This window comes from Macaca fascicularis, chromosome 16 (assembly GCF_037993035.2).
Source record: "Macaca fascicularis isolate 582-1 chromosome 16, T2T-MFA8v1.1".
NCBI lineage: Eukaryota > Metazoa > Chordata > Mammalia > Primates > Cercopithecidae > Macaca > Macaca fascicularis.
The window spans coordinates 88,420,754-88,438,549 of NC_088390.1; the positions used below are offsets into that span (position 1 = coordinate 88,420,754).

General features: G+C 55.7%; 2 protein-coding genes and 1 long non-coding RNA gene across 9 annotated transcripts; 2 read left to right on the forward strand and 1 right to left on the reverse strand.

Moving 5' to 3' along the window:
• The first annotated feature begins 30 nt into the window (after positions 1 to 30).
• On the forward strand, positions 31 to 2,579 carry RAC3 (Rac family small GTPase 3). 2 transcript variants are annotated; one of them, XM_045376448.3, is made up of 6 exons: positions 31 to 149; positions 742 to 813; positions 1,104 to 1,221; positions 1,340 to 1,402; positions 1,828 to 1,991; positions 2,074 to 2,579. In XM_045376448.3, the coding sequence occupies exons 1-6, from the start codon at positions 115 to 117 to the stop codon at positions 2,132 to 2,134; spliced, it is 513 nt and encodes a 170-aa protein (XP_045232383.1). In that variant the 5' UTR covers positions 31 to 114; the 3' UTR covers positions 2,135 to 2,579. The 2 variants fall into 2 exon arrangements, with proteins under 2 accessions (XP_045232383.1, XP_045232382.1); XM_045376447.3 differs by having other exon boundaries at positions 1,828 to 1,987.
• Positions 2,580 to 3,323: 744 nt separating this feature from the next.
• Positions 3,324 to 5,902, reverse strand: DCXR (dicarbonyl and L-xylulose reductase). 6 transcript variants are annotated; one of them, XR_012426351.1, is made up of 8 exons: positions 5,836 to 5,902; positions 5,654 to 5,751; positions 5,055 to 5,209; positions 4,917 to 4,959; positions 4,740 to 4,839; positions 4,580 to 4,667; positions 4,387 to 4,504; positions 3,324 to 3,434 (listed from the first exon to the last, which is right to left on the reverse strand). XR_012426351.1 is itself a non-coding variant. In XM_065532157.2 (8 exons), the coding sequence occupies exons 1-8, from the start codon at positions 5,885 to 5,887 to the stop codon at positions 3,379 to 3,381; spliced, it is 687 nt and encodes a 228-aa protein (XP_065388229.1). In that variant the 5' UTR covers positions 5,888 to 5,902; the 3' UTR covers positions 3,324 to 3,378. The 6 variants fall into 6 exon arrangements, 3 of the variants coding, with proteins under 3 accessions (XP_065388229.1, XP_045232381.1, XP_045232380.2); XR_012426350.1 differs by having other exon boundaries at positions 3,324 to 3,769; XM_065532157.2 differs by having other exon boundaries at positions 4,580 to 4,644.
• Positions 5,903 to 10,574: 4,672 nt separating this feature from the next.
• LOC141408873 (uncharacterized) lies at positions 10,575 to 15,356 on the forward strand. The gene is made up of 2 exons (XR_012426352.1): positions 10,575 to 10,974; positions 13,512 to 15,356. It is a non-coding gene; the product is annotated as an uncharacterized lncRNA (long non-coding RNA).
• Positions 15,357 to 17,796: the final 2,440 nt, after the last annotated feature.

A 17,796-nucleotide genomic window follows, 5' to 3' on the forward strand; every position in this document is an offset into this window, starting at 1 on the left:
CGCTCGGCTGTCTCCGGCCGCTCGCTCGGCGCTCGGGTCCGCGGCCGCTGCGGCGCCGGGCATTTCTCCGCAGCTCGGCTCGCGGCCGCGCCCGCCGCCGCCCGGCCCGCGCCCATGCAGGCCATCAAGTGCGTGGTGGTCGGCGATGGGTGAGTGCGCGGCCCGGAGGTCGCTCGGCTGGGCTGGGCCGGGGGGGCTCGGGGGCTCAGGGCGCAGCCGGGGCGGGGCGGGGGTGGCGCCCGGGTCCTCGCGAGGCGGCCCCGCAGTACCCCGCCCGAGCCGCGTGCGCCCCGAGGCCGAGGAGGGCGGGGTAGGGCGGGGTGGGGCGGGGTGGGGCGGGGCGGGTTCCGCGGGCCTCCAGCTTGGGCCCACCTGATGCTGCCCGGCTCCCGTCCGGGCTGGCTGCCGGCGAGGCGGGGCCGCCGCCCTGTCCTCCCAGTGGGTGGGGCCAGGCCTCTCACCTGGGCTGAACCCTTCGCCGGCCCCACCCTCCCCTGCCGCCACCCTCGGAGTCGGGGCCTCTGCCTGGGGCCCCAGTGTTGGGCGCCCTGCGCCCCCATTCACCACCCCAGCCCCTAGAGCCCGGCCTGCCCTAGGTCGCCGCGGATCTGGTGGGCTGGGACCCCTGTCTCCATCCCAGACGCCCCTAACTCGCCTCTGGCTCCTGGGGAGGGGGTTGCCCTTGCTGGGCAGAGGGTCCGAGGCCGGGCCTGGGAGCCACGTGGCTTGCCCTGTCCGCAGCGCCGTGGGGAAGACATGCTTGCTGATCAGCTACACGACGAACGCCTTCCCCGGAGAGTACATCCCCACCGTGTGAGTGTGGGGGCTTCCCCGGAGAGCACAGGCCCTCCGTGTGAGTGTGGGGGCTTCCCGGGAGAGCACAGGCCCTCCGTGTGAGTGTGGCATGGGGGATTCATGGGCAGGATCTCCCCTGGGCTTCCATGTCGGCTCAGGTGGCCCTGTCTGGGCTTCCCGGCTGGGGCTGAGGTGCTGGCTAGAGTTCTAGTTCCGTGCAGAGTTGTGAAACCCAAGACACAGGCCAGCAGGGCCAGGGGTTTCTGGGACCCCTCCGAAGCCCTGACCCTGCCCTCACTACTCTGCAGTTTTGACAACTACTCGGCCAACGTGATGGTGGACGGGAAGCCGGTCAACCTGGGGCTGTGGGACACGGCGGGGCAGGAGGATTATGATCGGCTGCGGCCACTCTCCTACCCCCAAACTGTAGGTGACAACAGGGCCAGCCCCGGGAGCTGGGTGGGTCCCTGAGGTCGTGATGAGGGAGGGAGCAGGGCCCTGGGGAGCCCTTGACCACTCCACCAGGCCCCACCTTCTTCCCAAGGACGTCTTTCTGATCTGCTTCTCCCTGGTGAGCCCGGCCTCCTTCGAGAACGTTCGTGCCAAGGTAGGGCAAGGCTGGGGGCCCCTGTGGGGAGAGGGCTTGCTCCAGAACCTGCCCCGACAAGTTGTCCTTCAGAGGTGATTGAGATACGGTTCTGCCTGGAGTAGGCACATGGGGTGGGGTCTGAAAATGACCGTGGGGGCTGATGGGGTGGCGTAGTGGTGGTGGGCTCAGCTCTCAGAACGGAGGGGCTCTCTGTCTGCTGAGGATGGGCCTTGACTGGGAGGCCCTGGGAGGTCTCCAGGTTCCCTGGCTGCGTGTTTTTTCTCAATATCTCCCCACCAAATCTGCCCCTGGTCACCCTTTGAAGGAGGAAGAGCCAAGTGTAGCTCTGGAGCAGTGGGGAAAGTCCCGGAGGGCCGTGACTTGCTCAGGTGGGGCTGGGGTAGCAGATTCCGGGCCTGGGGTCAGAGTGTCTGTCCCTGCAGTGGTACCCGGAGGTGCGGCACCACTGCCCCCACACGCCCATCCTCCTGGTGGGCACCAAGCTGGACCTCCGCGACGACAAGGACACCATTGAGCGGCTGCGGGACAAGAAGCTGGCGCCCATCACCTACCCACAGGGCCTGGCCATGGCCCGGGAGATTGGTGGGTAGGCGCAGGCGGCCTGCAGGGGAGGGGTGGGGAGGCTTCGCTGTACCCCACCCTCATTGTCTCCCCTCCTCACTGCCTAGGCTCTGTGAAGTACTTGGAGTGCTCAGCCCTGACCCAGCGGGGCCTGAAGACAGTGTTTGACGAGGCAATCCGCGCAGTGCTCTGCCCGCCGCCAGTGAAGAAGCCAGGGAAGAAGTGCACGGTCTTCTAGAGCCCTGGCACCCCTGAGCCTGAGGGCTGGCGGGGAGCAGCCGGAGACGTGTCCGCTGTTGTGTTGAGACGTGTGGTGTCCCTGAGTCGGCTGTGGGGAGCGGTGAGGGTGGGCAGGGGGGAAGCATGGGGATGAGGCTGGGCGGCAGGATCCTGTCCTCTCTGCTGCCTCATTCTGGGGTGTGGCTCCAGCCTTCCCTGGCCCCCGCCGGAGGCCAGGAGGGAGCAGGGTCTCCCTCAGGGATGCAGGGGCAGGTGCAGGGAAGCCCCAGGATGGGCTTCCCTGGAGGGGAAGGGTGGGGGGGAGTTCTGTCCATTGCGCCCCGAGGCGGGGCGGCCCCTTCTTATTTTATACAATAAACATTCTCCACCTACACCTCTTGCCTCTCACTACCTGCCCTTCTGCCCTGGGGCGGTTTGCTCCTAATTCCCCCAAGTGATGGTGCAGAGCAGGTTGTCACCCCAGCTGCACCTCACCTCGGAGCCGAGTTCCCAGAGGGCAGCACTAAGCTTCCTCCACCCCACCCCAGGGAAGAGGGGCCTGAGCTGCTGAGCCCCCAAAGCAGCTGACCCAGATCAAAGCAATAGCTAGTGCATTGAGCCCTTGGGATGTTTGCTTCGCTGTGTACAAGGCTCCCTCAGGCTGATGGGCGCCTCTGGGAGGGCACATGTCGGGGAGAGGCCGGCCTGGTTCTCAGGCAGCTCCTGTTGTGCTGACTGGGACAGTCTGAAAAGAGGCTGAAGCAGGTCAGGCCTCTTGGAGCCCCATGGGAGCCAAGGCAGCCTCCCCCCATCCCTCGGCTCCTCTGGCTGGCACTGGGAGTAAGGGCAATCCAGGCGGAGGGGCAGGGTGGAGGAGGGCATGGGGGTCGGGGTGTGGTGTGGAAAGCGAAGAGAGCAGCGACCCAGCACAGTCTGCTGACGCTGAAGCCAGAAACGGTGGGCCCCGAACCATGGTCCCGGGTGTGGAGTCACTCGGGATTGGAGGGTGCCCTGAGGGCCACCGTCTGCTTCCGCCTGGTGCTGTGTGGGGGCAGCTCCTACTGGCTCAGGAAAGCCGACTGCGGAATTCTCAAGAATTTTGCTAGCCAGTTGTTAATGATCATTAACAATTAAATTATAGAAGTTTACAATTTGTGTTATTAAAAGCAAAATCAACAAACATCACTTCCTAGTTATTTCTGCACGTAGGACTGTTTTCTCTGCCCCGGGTTATGTACATCTGCGGCACCTATGGACACAGACACCACATAACAGGGTGCTCCCCATTCAATGACATCTAACTGGTAGCTGGAAATCAGCTGTGGTGGGAGTATTTACACCATGGGAATTGGCAAATTCTTCACACTGGGACTTGATTTACAGTTACTTGTCTAGACTTAAGATGATTAAAATGTAGATTAGACTTCAGGGTGCTGTGTCTGCTCATTACATTGTGAACAGCACAAGTTGAGGAAATGCTCTTCTAGTATCCAAAAACCATCTGATTCAACAAAGTGGCTCAGGTCACTGACGAAGTGGAGAAGCTTGACATCCTCCTTGTTTCCCTTTTGTCTTACTCATTAGCTTAAAGGAAGAGGAACCAACCGTATACTCACAGAGCGGGTGATCAACAAGCACACACTGTCTCACCCCAGAGGTTCTGGACAGGTCCAAAGGCCAACCTTGCTGAAATTCACCACCCTCTTTAGGAGCTGGCCTTTCACCACCTCCTACCTCCCTGACAGCAAACTGGCCAAGCCTGAAGACCTCAGGAGTGGGAGCCAGGCTCCGCCTTGGATTGGAATATGAATCTCATGGGTCTCTGCCTGCATTCCATACCAGGCCCCAAGCCCCCAGCTACCTGCTGGCAGCCTAGGAATAGCACATAGCCTGGGCAGCAGAATCAGGTTTATTGGAGGGATTGGGGGTAGGATGGGCACGGCATGGGGTTTGAGGTGTGTGGAGGGAGCTCAGTTGGCCCAGAAGCCCCCTTCCACCGGCAGAGTGGAGCCCGTGGTCATGCCGCTTCGGTCACTCAGCAGAAAGAGGATGGCATCCACCACATGCTCTACCTCTGTGGGCAGGGCGGGGGTCAGGGGCATAGATGAAGGAGGCTGTCGCCCATCTTTCCCTCCCACCCCTGCCCAGGGCACGCACAGGGGCTGCTGGCACCACGCTGGCTGATCTCCCACCTGACTCACCAGCAAACTTGCCAAGTGGGATTCGGTCCAGCATAGTCTTGGCCTTGCAGGGGTCACTCCAGGTGGCCTGGCCCATGTGCGTCATCACCACTGTGGGGTTTACTGCATTCACTCGGATCTACACCGGGACAGCTGGGGTCAGCAGGGCGAGTGGGGTGCCCTAGGTTGGGGGAGGTATCCCAGCCCTGCTCACCTTGTGGGGCCCGAGCTCTAGGGCCATCACCTTGGTCAGCATGTCCAGGGCACCCTTGGTGGAGCCTGTGAAGAGGAACCCAAGCTGGCTGTGGCTGGGGTTGGTGATGCGGGTGAGGCTGGGGTGGGGGTGGGGCTGAGGGCACAGCTGGGGTACTCACAGTAGACGCTATGGTTAGTTACTGCCCGCTGGGAGCACTGGCTGGAGATATTCACGATGGCCCCCGGGGCTCCCCGGGCTATTAAGCCCCTGGCCACGATCTGAAATTGCAGCGAGACCGTGAGGCAGAGCTGGCACCACTCATCAGAATTCCTGTCCAGCCCGCAGGGCAGCTCACCTGTGACACCTGGATGACCGCACGCAGGTTCACTTCAAAGGATCTAGAGGCCGAAGGACAGACCCTGGTCAGAGATTAGGGCTGCTGCCTCCTCCGGGACAGCCCCTCCCTGAGGTTTCTCCGCCCTCACAGGCTCACCTGTCAAAGGCATCCTTGGTGACCTCCAGGAAGGGCTGCAGCAGGGCGACAGCGGCGTTGTTCACCAGCAGGTCCACGGGGCCCACGCTGCCCAGCGCCCGCTCGGTGGCCTCCCAGTCACCCAGGTCCACGCACACGGGCTCTATCCCCGGGCACTGTGTGCATCAGGGGGCAGTTACCAGAGGCTCTGTGCCCAGCAAGCGGCACAGCTGGGGACTGGGGCTGGTGACCTTTCAGCCGGACAAGGAAAGGAGTTAGGAGCTCCGGAGGTGTCAGGACTGTGGGGCCAGCAGCCAGGCGCTGCCTCCGGCCGGTTCACTTCCTCCCTGCGCCCGAGCGACTCCTGCCCGGGGCCTGCTCCGCAGCCATTTCGGCCTCTTTCTGAGCCCGGGGGCCCTGGCAGCTCTGCCGGCCGCCCGACCGCCCACGCAGGCCACCAGCCCCGGAAGACGGTGCGAGGGCGCCCAGGCCGCGGTGAGAAGCGCAGCGCCCGCGAGGGGAGGCGAAGTCGCGCACCGGGATACCGCCCCCGCTGGCTGGCGCCCCCTCCTGGCTCGCCGCCCCGCCGCCTCGCAGCCCTGGGACCCGGCGGGGCCTACCTCGCGGACGAGGCTGTCAAGATCCGCCTGTGTTCGGCTCACAGCCACCACCCGCGCGCCCGCCGCGTGCAGCGCCTGGACCGTGCCGCGCCCGATACCTGCCGGGAGCGCGGCTCAGTGAGGGCATCCCCTGCCCGCCTCTGCCCTCCGCCGGCCTTTACCGACCTTTCCCCGCCGCCCACCTTTGCCCGCCCCGGTGACCAGCACCCGGCGGCCCGCGAGACCCAACTCCATGTCGGCACAGTCTCCGCCCTGCGTACTGGGGCCGCGGGACTTGAAGGGCTGGCCACGGTGGGCGGGGCGGGGCGGGGCCAATGGCAGAGCGGCCTTCAGATAGGGGGCGGGGACATTCAAATAGCTGCTCCCCGCTGCGGTGATTGACCGAAAGGAGTGGGCGCACGGGAGAGGGGCGGGGTCTCCGCTGCCGCAGGGACGGGTCTTTTTTTTTTTTTTTTTTTTTTTTTTGAGACAGAGTCTGGCTCTGTCGCCCGGGCTGGAGTGCGGTGGCGCGATCTTGGCTCACTGCAAGCTCCACCTCCCGGGTTCACGCCATCCTCCTGCCTCAGCCTCCCGAGTAGCTGGGACTACAGGCGCCGCCACCACGCCCGGCTAGTTTTTTGTATTTTTTAGTAGAGTCGGGGTTTCACCGTGTCAGCCAGGATGGTCTCGAACTCCTGACCTCGTGATCCGCCCGTCTCGGCCTCCCAAAGTGCTGGGATTACAGGCGTGAGCCACCGCGCCCAGCTCAGGGACGGGTCTTTTGAACTGCCTGGTGTGACCCATCCTCCGTGCTTGAAATCGATTTAGTGCACCCTGGCTAGCATATTTTCCCCTGCCAAGATTATTGCAAAAAGACGATGTGGTGGTTAATGTTAGAAAGAACGTGTGGTTAATATCAGGAAGAACACGTGAAACGGAGAATTCAGGGCTAACATTACTTGTTTTGTTTCTAAAAACACCCACATGTCTTAAAAAGTGTCGCCTGTGCCCATTATCTCTCAGGCTTGACAGCAGGACACCGCTGGCTCACTTGTAAAGCCAAGGGAAAGAATTTGGACCACCAAGTACGTCTGGAGAAGACACCAATGTCAGCAGAGCTCCGATTTCATCTGTGGGCGGAGGATTACCTAGGTGCCAAGGCAAGAGACTGAAGATGCAAACTGTTTCAGTATAATAAAGAAAATAGTTAAAAGGAAAATAGTCATAATACAAATTGGATATAAAAATGATCATGGATAATTATCAATCATTAGTATAAACATTAATCATTGGCTTTTAATATTACTCTTTGTTGCATTACTAATATAACCTAGGAACAATGTGAGAAGTGACCTAGAGGACAAGAAGTGAGCACTCTGTCTCTGTCACGCCCGCATAAGGGCCGCCTGAGGGCTCCTTGGTCAAGCGGTAACGCCAGTGTCTGGGAAGAAGACACCTGTTACTTAACAGACCGCGAAAGGGAGTCCCCTCTCCTTGGAGGAGTCAGGGAACACTCTGCTCCACCAGCTTCTTGTGGGGGGCTGGATATTATCCAGGCTCGCCCGCAGTCATCCGGAGGCCTAAACCCCTCCTTGTGGTGTTGTGCTTTAATGGTCACGTTTCTTGTCCACTTTCATGTTCCTCCCGTACTCCTGGTTCCTCTTTAAAGTTCGTAGCAGATAGTAGTGGAAGAAATAGTGAAAGTCTTAAAGTCTTTGATCTTTCTTATAAGTACATAGAAGAAAATGCTGACGTATGCTGTCTTCTCTCTGTTTCAGCTACTTAAAAGGGAAGGACCCCCCCCGTCCTATGATCACATGACTTGCTTGACATTATCAATCACTTGAAAGAGTCACCCTCCTTACCCTGCCCCCCTTGTTTTGTATGCAATAAATATCAGTGCGCGCAGCCATTCGGAGCCACTATTGGTCTCCGCGTCTTGATGGTAGTGGTCCCCCGGGCCCAGCTGTTTTCTCTTTATCTCTTTGTCTTGTGTCTTTATTTCTCACAATCTCTTGTCTCTGCACACGGGGAGAAAACCCGCTAAGCCCCATAGGGCTGGACCCTACCTTCATCTGAAAGGGACCTGAACCCCAGGTCGCCTCAGACAGCCAGCATCTGCCCAGGGGCACCTTTTAGAAGTTGAATAGGATAGGAAGGGATTGGTGTCATGAAAGTACATGGTGGTCCAGCAAAGATCAGCATTGCTTCCCGAGGCTTTGGGATTGTAGCAGGACCAGCCGCAGACAAAACTCCTCAGACACCGGATTAAAGAAGGAAGAGGTTTTTTATTCGTCCGGGAGTGTCGGCAGACTCGCGTCTTAAGAGCCGAGCTCTCCAAAAAAGAAATGTTTGGCCTTTTTAAAGGCTTACAACTTTAAGGGGTCCACGTGAAAGGGTCGTGATAAATCCAGCAAGCGTGGGATTTAATGATGCTACATGCATCAGCTAACAGAACAAAAAGTTTTACTATGTTTTTTTCATACAGTGTCTGGAATTTACAGATAACACAAGTAGTTTAGGTCAGGGGTTGATGTTATTATTACTACTTTTTTTTTAAACTCCTGGGGCCAAGTGGTGGTGCCAAGGTTGTCTGGCTATTTATCTTATTTTTGTTTCTTTCTCTCTTTCCTCCTGTCTTGTGAACTAGGCAAGGTGGCGGGGGCGCGGGAGGAGGGCAGCAGGAGTAGTAGTGGTCTCCGTCCTTATCCCCCTCTTTGAGAATTTTCACAATTAGTGGGAGTTCTCACTTTTATTATTTGAAGGAGCAAGTATAATACACAGGGCAGCAGCAAGCAAGTTTCTATTACTGGTAATACAGTGAAGGTTTTAAATTTTCTTATAGCTGGAAACTATTTTCTAAATAAAGACCTAGGATCAAACCTATGTTAAACCTGTACAGGCTTGTGTATCAACTTTGTCATGTCCTAAGCAGGTTAGTTTTTTACTGAGTCTTAAAAGCTTTTTCTGGCCGGGCGCGGTGGCTCAAGCCTGTAATCCCAGCACTTTGGGAGGCCAAGACGGGCGGATCACGAGGTCAGCAGATCGAGACCATCCTGGCTAACACGGTGAAACCCCGTCTCTACTAAAAAATACAAAATAAACTACCCGGGCGTGGTGGCGGGGCCTGTAGTCCCAGCTACTCGGGAGGCTGAGACAGGAGAATGGCCTAAACCCGGGAGGCGGAGCTTGCAGTGAGCTGAGATGCGGTCGCTGCACTCCAGCCTGGGCGGCAGAGCAAGACTCAGTCTCAAAAAAAAAAAAAAAAAAAAGCTTTTTCTTTGCGAGTAACACAGTATTTTTTAATAACAGAAGTTTGTTTTTTGTTTTTGTTTTTTTTTGAGATGGAGTCTCTCGCTCTGTCACCCAGGCTGGAGTGCAGAGACGCAATCTCGGCTCACTGCAAGCTCCACCTCCCGGGTTCACGCCATTCTCCCGCCTCAGCCTCCCGAGTAGCTGGGACCACAGGCACCCGCCACCACACCCGGTTAATTTTTTTGTATTTTTAGTAGAGACGGGGTTTCACCGTGTTAGCCAGGATGATCTCAATCTCCTGACCTCGTGATCCGCCCACCTCGGCCTCCCAAAGTGCTGGGATTACAGGCGTGAGCCACCACGCCCGGCCCTGTTTTTTTTTTTTTTTTTTTTTTGAGACAGAGTTTCCCTCTGTCACCCAGGCTGGAGTGCAGTGGCCAGATCTCAGCTCACTGCAAGCTCCACCTCCCGGGTTCACGCCATTCTCCGGCCTCAGCCTCCCGAGTAGCTGGGACTACAGGCGCCCGCCACCTCGCCCGGCTAGTTTTTTGTATTTCTTAATAGAGACGGGGTTTCACCGTGTTAGCCAGGATGGTCTTGATCTCCTGACCTCGTGATCCGCCCGTCTCGGCCTCCCAAAGTGCTGGGATTATAGACTTGAGCCACCGCGCCCGGCCAAGTTTCTTAGAGGAGGGGTTCTTCTCCCTCCATGCCCCCTTTGTAACTCTATTTAGTGGCTCAGCCTTCAGTGAGAAACTGGAATGCATGGCAGAATCTTGCCGCTTTTAACTTCTAATGTGACCATGGGCTCCTGGGAGCCTAATGAGAAGGTGCCGGGTCTGCCCTAGTCTTTACATTCTTCAGCTCCTGTCAGTCTGATCAAATTGGTATTTGGTTCCTCCGAAGTGCGGCAGCCCGTGGCCGATGGCCTCTTTGTCTTGCAGCCTTGGCCATTTCCTTTATTGCCTTTTGAACGTTTACCTTTCTAGTGTCCTTTCTTTTTGCATCTTGCACATTAATCTCTCTCTAGCCTTGTCCGGCTCTTGAATCCTTGCCTAACTGGACTTCTTTCATATCTACATCCACGTCCACGTCCTCTCACATTGCTAATTATTCTTTTTTACACTTACTCTTAGTCTTTCCTTTTCTTTTGCTCTTTCCTAGTTTTGTTCCTTGGTCACAGTTAACATACACCTTGGTGGCCACTTTTCTAGACTAGGTGGTATTTGTGCCTGCAGCGTCTGCTTGATGTTACCCTGGGCTTGCTTTACAAATGAAGTATTCACTATATACTGATTTTCAGCAGCCTCAGGGTTAAATGGGGTGTAAAGCCAGAATGCTTTATAGAGTCTCTTATAAAACTGACTCAGGCTCTTGTCAGCTCCTTGAAGCATTCCTGAAATCTTTTTTTATATTACTTGCTTTTTTCTACCAACTCTCAGCCTCTGCAGAAGTGCTTCTCAGTACCTCTGCAAACGCTGAAGCTGAGTTGCATTCTCTGGGTCTTTTTTCCCTTTTTCCTAGAGTTTAACAGGCTCTTTTCTTTATGTAATTTTTCATTCACCTGGAGGGTTAAACAGGCACACCGAGAGTCAGTGTAGATGTTTACAGTCCTACCTTCACTGAGTTCTAAGGCCCGAACTAAAGCAATGAGCTCAGCTTAACGACAGTGTCCAGGGTTACCACCGCACACTCCGCACATCTCTCTCCTTGTGGGTTGATGAAGCTGTTCCCGTCCACGAATAGCTCCTGGTCTACTGATGCCCAAGGCTGGTCCCGGAGGTCAGGTCTGCTGGAGTAAACTGGAGTCCAACACCTCTACACAGTCATGTCGACAGGGCTCTAGCTGCCGGGAGCAAGGCGGCGGGTTCAGGGTGTTTCCAGTTTAGTAGATCAATGGTTGAAAAGTGCTGATAGATGAAAGTCTGTTGCCCCTCCGGATGTGGGCCTGGTCATTATAACAGACAGGTCCTCGTGTCTCCCTGAGAGGCATTTGCATAGCTCGAGCAAGACCAGATCTGAGACGGGCACTTGACTGTCTTGACTTCCTTCCTTGGCTTCTCGAGGCTCCGATCCTCTTCTTCGAGGTGAGACCTGGGGCGTGTTAGCTCCTGAATCTAGTTTCTGAGGGGGCTGTTGGCCTCGGTAAAGCGGGGTAAGCTGGGACATATGGAGAAATAATTTATATTATCTCTGGCGGTTTCTGCAAAACTGGCTTCTCTTGCTGTTTCTGGGACTCCTTGTTTAACTCTGTGTCTGCTGGTGAAGCTGCTCTTACTTTTACTTTTGGCTTTTTTGCAATAAGCTGTTAAACAGGGCTAAATTTATGCTGATTTTGTCTATATTGTATTTAACCGTGAGTCAATATAAAGGAATTTGATCTAGGTACACTAGCTGTTCTCCGACCCCTGTCACCACCTTAAATACATGGCCAATTGTTCTCTGTCTATAGTTCCTTTGGTGGGCCGTCCAACACCAACAGAGGGCAATTCTAATTCACACAGAGTTTTTAACCCCTAGAGAGTTAACTTAACACTATAATCTCCTGCAAAACCTTTCTTAAGGTTCTGTAACATTCATTTTAATAGAGTAAGTTTTGGTGATTTGATGCCTTTCCTTTTATTTTTCTTTTCTTGATTTTTTTTTTTTTTAAACACAGTTCCTAGCGGAGTGGGCTTACTTTGTGTCTGACCTATTTTTCTTTCGAGACAAAACAACATTCACACTACAAGAAGGAAAGGGTAAAAGGTCACTCACTCGTCTAATTCACACTAAATCAAAATCAAAACTAAAACCAAAGTGTTGTTAAAGGCACCCCTGTTCGTCAAGCAATTTAAACCAAGTCAAAATCAGAACCCAAACCAAAGTGCCAATAAAGGCACGCCTGCTTATCAAGCAATTCAAGTCAAGTCAAAATCAACACTAAAACCAAAGTATCAAGCAATTAATTCAAGTCAAGTCAAAAACAAGAACCAAAGTGCTGGTACAGGCACCCCATGGGTGATCAGGTCACGCTTCCACTCAAATGGAGTGGGCAAGTTCCAAAGACCAGTCTTACTAAGTTTCAGATGTCTGGACTTAAAGTGCCGGTTCCTTCCCGGTGTTCAGCCACTGTGTGGATCCTCCATGGGGGCCTGCTGTGCACTGCTCTGAGGAGGCGTTCCACTGGGGCAAATGCCTACCCGGGAGTGCTCTCAGGATCCGCATCGCTCAAGCTGGCCAGAGTCCCCCGCAGGGATGCTCTACAGGGTAGGCATAAGCTGCCTAAGGGCCTGCCTCGACCATTCATTAATCACCTCGATTCCCGGTCAGGGAACCAATAAATGTAGCAGGATGAGCCACAAACAAAGCTCCTGAGACACCGGATAAAGAAGGAAGAGGTTTTTTCTTCATCCGGGAGTGTCGGCAGACTCATGTCTTAAGAGCTGAGCTCTCTGAAAAAGAAATACTTGGCCTTTTCAAAGGCTTACAACTTTAAGGGGTCCACATGAAAGGGTCGTGATAAATCCAGCAAGCGTGGGAAACGTGACTGGGGGCTACATGCATCAGCTAACAGAACATAAAGTTTTACAGTGCTTTTTTTCATAGTGTCTGGAATTTACAGACAACACAAGTAGTTTAGGTCAGGGGTTGATGTTATTATTACTACTTTTATTTTAACTCCTAGGGCCGAGTGGTGGTGCCAAGGTTGTCTGGCTCTTTATCTTACTTTTGTTTCTTTCTCTCTTTCCTCCTGTCTTGTGAACTAGGCAAGGTTGCGGGGAGGAGGGCAGCAGGAGTAGCAGTGGTCTCCCTCCTTAATGCCTGTCTTACTTTAATCTCTTAATCCTGTTATCTTCATAAGTTGAGGATGTACATCACTTCAGGACCACTATGATAATTGTGTTAACTGTACAAATTGATTGTAAAACATGTGTTTGGACAATATGAAATCAGTGCACCTTAAAAAGAACAGAATAACAGCGATTTTTAGGGAACAAGGGAAGAAAACCATAAGGTCTGACTGCCTGCGGGGTGAGGCTAAAAGAGCCATATTTTTCTTCTTGCAGACAGCCTATAAAGGGATGTGTAAGTAGGGAAGATATTACTAAATTCTTTTCCTAGCAAGGAATATTAATACCCTGGGAAAGGAATGCATTCCTGGGGGGAGGTCTATAAATGTCTGCTCTGGGAATGTCCGTCTTATGCGGTTGAGATAAGGACTGAGCTACACCTTGGTCTCCTACAGTACCCTCAGGCTTATTAGGGTGGAGAAAAACTCTGCCCTGGTAAATTTGTGGTCAGACCGATTCTCTGCTCTCGAACCCTGTTTTCTGTTGTTTAAGATGCTAAGCAAGACAATACGTGCACTGCTAAACATAGACCCTTATCAGTAATTCTGTTTGCCCTTTGCCTTCTGATCTTTGTTGGACGCTTATCAGTAGTTCTGTTTTTTGCCCTTTTAAGCATGTGATCTTTGTACCTACTCCCTGTGCTTACACCCCTTCCCCTTTTCAAACCCTTAATAAAAGGTTGCTGGTTTTGAGGCTCGGGTGGGCATCACAGTCCTACTGATATGTGATGTCATCCCTGGAAGCCCAGCTGTAAAATTCCTCTCTTTGTATTCTTTCTCTTCATTTCTCAGCCGGCTGACACTTATGGAAAATAGAAAGAACATTCATTGAAATATTGGGGGTGAGTTCCCCCGATAGGGGACCGTGGGCACACCTTTCACCCTGCATGAGGCGATTGAGCCTGCAGACCCTGATGCCAGCCCACTCCACCGCAGACCGCACCTGAGGACCACAGGGCAGCAACTCTTCTGCAAGGAGAATCCTGCTGTCCATGGCCCTTCTCTCCACACCCAGCCAGTCATGGGCGGAGGACAGACAACAGCCTGCTCACCTCTCCCCTGCAACTCTGGCCCTGTCCTTCAGCCCAGCTCACCGGCTCTGAACTGGCCTGTTCAGAAAAATGAGGGGCGCATCCTGGACCTGAGGCCCTCCGTAGGGAAGGTGGGGCTGAGAGTTCCGCTGGAACTGCAGAGGTAGCGTTGTGTTGCAGCAAATCTGGCTTATCCTCCCCCAGAGAACGCACAGCGACTTCTGGGTGCGTCTCTCACTCAAGGCCACCCGCAACAGGCTGCCCAAGTTGGAGGTCCAGCTCCCAGTTCTGCTGAAAGAGAACCCCTGGACTGAATCTGGGCTCAACAGCCCTGCAGCCCAGGCCTGGCCTGAGGGTCTTGCAGGCCCTGAAGTTTTCAGCTGTGCTTGCCTCGGCCAGGCCCTGGCGTCGCCATACCATCTAGGGAGCTATAGGCCTGAGGTGGACGGGCACAGGGCCCAATGCTGGGCAAGAGGGCGGAGGGCTAGGGGCCAGGATCGGGCCCTCCAGGCAGTGGTTGGGACGGCACAGGGCACAGGGTGGGGGTGGGGGATGCCAAGGGTGCTTCTGACCAGCCAGCAGGACTCATAGGGCGCAAGTCTTGAGCCACAGATCTCAGGACCAGTGAGGCCTGGGCCACTCTCCTGGGGGTATGTGCAGGCCGCTGGAGGGGTCTAAGCAGATGGGCCTTCCAGGAAGGACAGGTTGAGGGGTGTCCTTCCCTTGGCTGCTGGCAGGCAGAGAGCAGGCTCCAAGGGTAGGGGCAGAAAGCAGAGTTTACAGGGCAGTCAAGGGGGGTTGGACTGGCCGCAGTGCCAGGTCTGATGGGGACAATGCACTTGGCTGTCCTCCAGAACAAACCAGGACCTTGCCTCCTGCTGTTCCTGGCCACCCTTGACTCCAACCTGTCCACCTCTCCGGGCCCAAAGCCCCAGATAATGCAAAGGCCCTACAGTCACCAATTCCATACTCATGGCCACAGAAGGTCCTCAGGGCAGTAGTTCTAGACTTTCCTACCATGACCCACAGAACAAAGTAGCTTTTACATGGAGGCCCAGTGTGTGCAGGTGCACACACACATCTGTAACTGATCCTAAGGAAGGAGACCACTACTACTCCTGCTGCCCTCCTCCCCCGACCTTGCCTGGTTCACAAGACAGGAGGAAAGAGAGAAAGAAACAAAAGTAAGATAAATAGCCAGACAACCTTGACACCACCACCCGGCCCTAGGAGTTAAAAAAAGTAATAATAATAACATCAACCCCAACCTAAACTACTTGTGTTATCTGTAAATTCCAGACACTGTATGAAAAAAAGCATTGTAAAACTTTTTGTTCTGTTAGCTGATGCAGGTAGCCCCCAGTCACGTTTCCCTCGCTTGCATGATTTATCACGACCCTTTCGCGTGGATCCCTTAAAGTTGTAAGCCTTTAAAAAGGCCAAGAATGTCTTTTTCGGGGAGCTCGACTCTTTAGACGTGAGTCTGCCGATGTTCCCGGACAAACAAAAAACTGACATTTATCAGTTCCCCAAATTAAGCATAAGAAATTATAAAAGTATTATTTGGGAACTGATACATGTCCACATTAAAATGAAATCTTCGCAATTTATGTTCCTCTGCCGTGGCTCCAGCCGGTCCCTCCGTTCGGGGTCCCTGACTTCCTGCAACAGTCCCTGTTTCTCCTGTTCTTAGCCTCATGGCAGCTAAGCCCAGAATCCTGGTCTGTGCTGGTCCAGAGAGAAAGGCTTCCATTTATTAAAACCCATCCACACCAACCCAGGGGGGACACAGTGGGTGGGGGAGACAAAGGTGGTGTCACCATAGCCCCTGACGTGGACGCGGGGGAGCGCAGTGGGGCGGTGGGTCTGACCCAGGCCTGGGCGAGCGGGGCAGGTGTAGAGGCCGTGGAGGTGCTGGAGCAGGCGTGGCCTGGGAAGGGCGTGGTGAGGATGGCAATGGGGCGGGGAGTTAGCAGGCCTGTTAGGGGCAGAGTCTGGGATAAGTAGGGGCATGACGGATGCGCTGCAGGTGACTACTGAGTGGGGTCGTGGGAGGAGGGCCTCGCACAGGCCGGGTGGGGACCCAAGGGCGGGACAGGAGCATGACCGTGGTGTGTCTGGAGCCTGGGCACAAGCGGGGAGGGTTAGTGGGCCTGATGGGTCTGAGCTGGGGGAGGCAGAGTGTGGGTTGTGGGCATGCAGAAGGCGTGGCGTGGGGGTGAGTCAGGAGGAGGTGAGGCTGGGGTGGGACTGGGGACTGATCAAGAGTGAGGTCCGGGCAAGGAGGGGTGGGGCCTGAGCGAGGGCGGGGCCAGGGTGGGGCACGTGAATGGGCTGGTTGTGGGGGGTCAGGAGGAGGCAGGGTGTGGGTGGGGCGGGAGCTTGAGTGGTAGCACGGCAGGGGCGGGGTCATGAACCTGGTGTGGGTGGGACACCGACCCTGTCGTGGCAGGCCTTAGCTTGGGGTGGGGTCAGGGCAGGAGCCCCTGGCTGCTCTAGATGACTGGGTACCTGGTGTCTATGAGGGTGTCCGAGTTGCTGGGGAGGCGCTGCAGTCCCTGAGCAAGAAAAGGATGCTGGGGAACAAATCCTCCACCTCTGTGGAGGCAGCGGCCTGTCAGGGCAGTTGGACTAGGCTCCCCAGGTCGCCCCACTGACAAGGTGACGCTGACCTGCAGTCTTCCTCAGTGGTTGGTACTCATCTTCCAGCAGAGCTGGGATGGGACTTTCTGGTTCTTTCTGGTCCCTGGCTGTCAGCACCACCATGGAGCTCAGGGAATCACCTGGATCTGGGAGTGGAGCCAGAGGTGGTGGCCTCAGCCTGTGCACCAGCCCCCTGTCCCCACAGTCCCTGGGCACCCCCAGGCCTGAGAGTACTTCTTGTGTTCGGCCAATTCCCATCCCCTCTGCCTAGAGCCTTGTGTGGTCTCCGTTCTCCCCATTCTCATCACCAGCCCCCAGCCCTGCCTCCCAGCACCTGCTTTGCACCCCTAAGGCCTGGTCCCCAGCCCCACCCCCACAACCACCTTGTGTGACCCCGGCTTGGTGGCCATGGCTTTTGTCAGCATGGGCTCTGCACCTCTGGTGGAGCCTGCTGAGGACAACACTGAGGACCTTTAGGGACTGTGCCCTCCTTCCAGGGAGGACCATCTGCAGAGCCAGGGGCCTGCTTGATGGACTCAGTGTGCAGGTGGGCAGAGGGACTCACTGTAGGTGATGGGGTTGGGAAGGCAACATGGGCCACGATGGAGATTTTGACCATGGAGCTGGGCACTCCGTGGTCCGTAAGGCCCCAGACTATGATCTGAAAGCAGAGTGGGGGACAACTGACCCCACCCCACCCCACTCCTACCCGGCCCACTCAGCGATGGGCCTCCCCCTCTCACTGGCTCACCTGGGACACCTGGGGTGCAGAGCACAGATTCATACTGAAGGACCTGGCAGGAGAGAGTGACCACGGCCACCTCCACCGGCCCATCCTCAGCAGCTCCCCTGCCTGACTGTTGTCCCTGTTTCCCACTTGTCACAGGCCTCCTAGGTAACCTCCGGGAAGGGCTGCAGCAGGGCCACAGCACCACTGTTCACCAGCAGGTCTATGGGGCCCACGCAGACCAGCACCTGCTCAGCGGTCTCCCAGTGACCCAGATCCACGCACATGGGATCTAACCCGCAACGCTGTGGGATGCTGGGCAGTGGCCTGGGGGGTGGCCTGCCAGGCGGGTGATGCATCCCTGAGAGTGGTGGGTGCAGGCACAGGCCACACCAAGCTGCATGCCTCATCTCCTTGGGGAGGCCAACCAGGTCAGTGCTGGTGCAGCTCACAGCCCCCACTCTAGCTCCCAAGGTATGCAAGGCCTTTGCAGGGTTCCACCCTGTCCCTGGCAGTGTTGGGGGACTCAGTGGGTAAATGGCTCTGCATGTGTGGTCAAGGCTGGGGTCAGGGAAGCAGGCAGGAGTGGGAGCTGCGGCCTCTGCTGCCCAGAAATGACCAGTGAGGGGCTGGAGGCCCAACAGTGGGCAGAGCCCAAATCTGACACCCAGCTGAC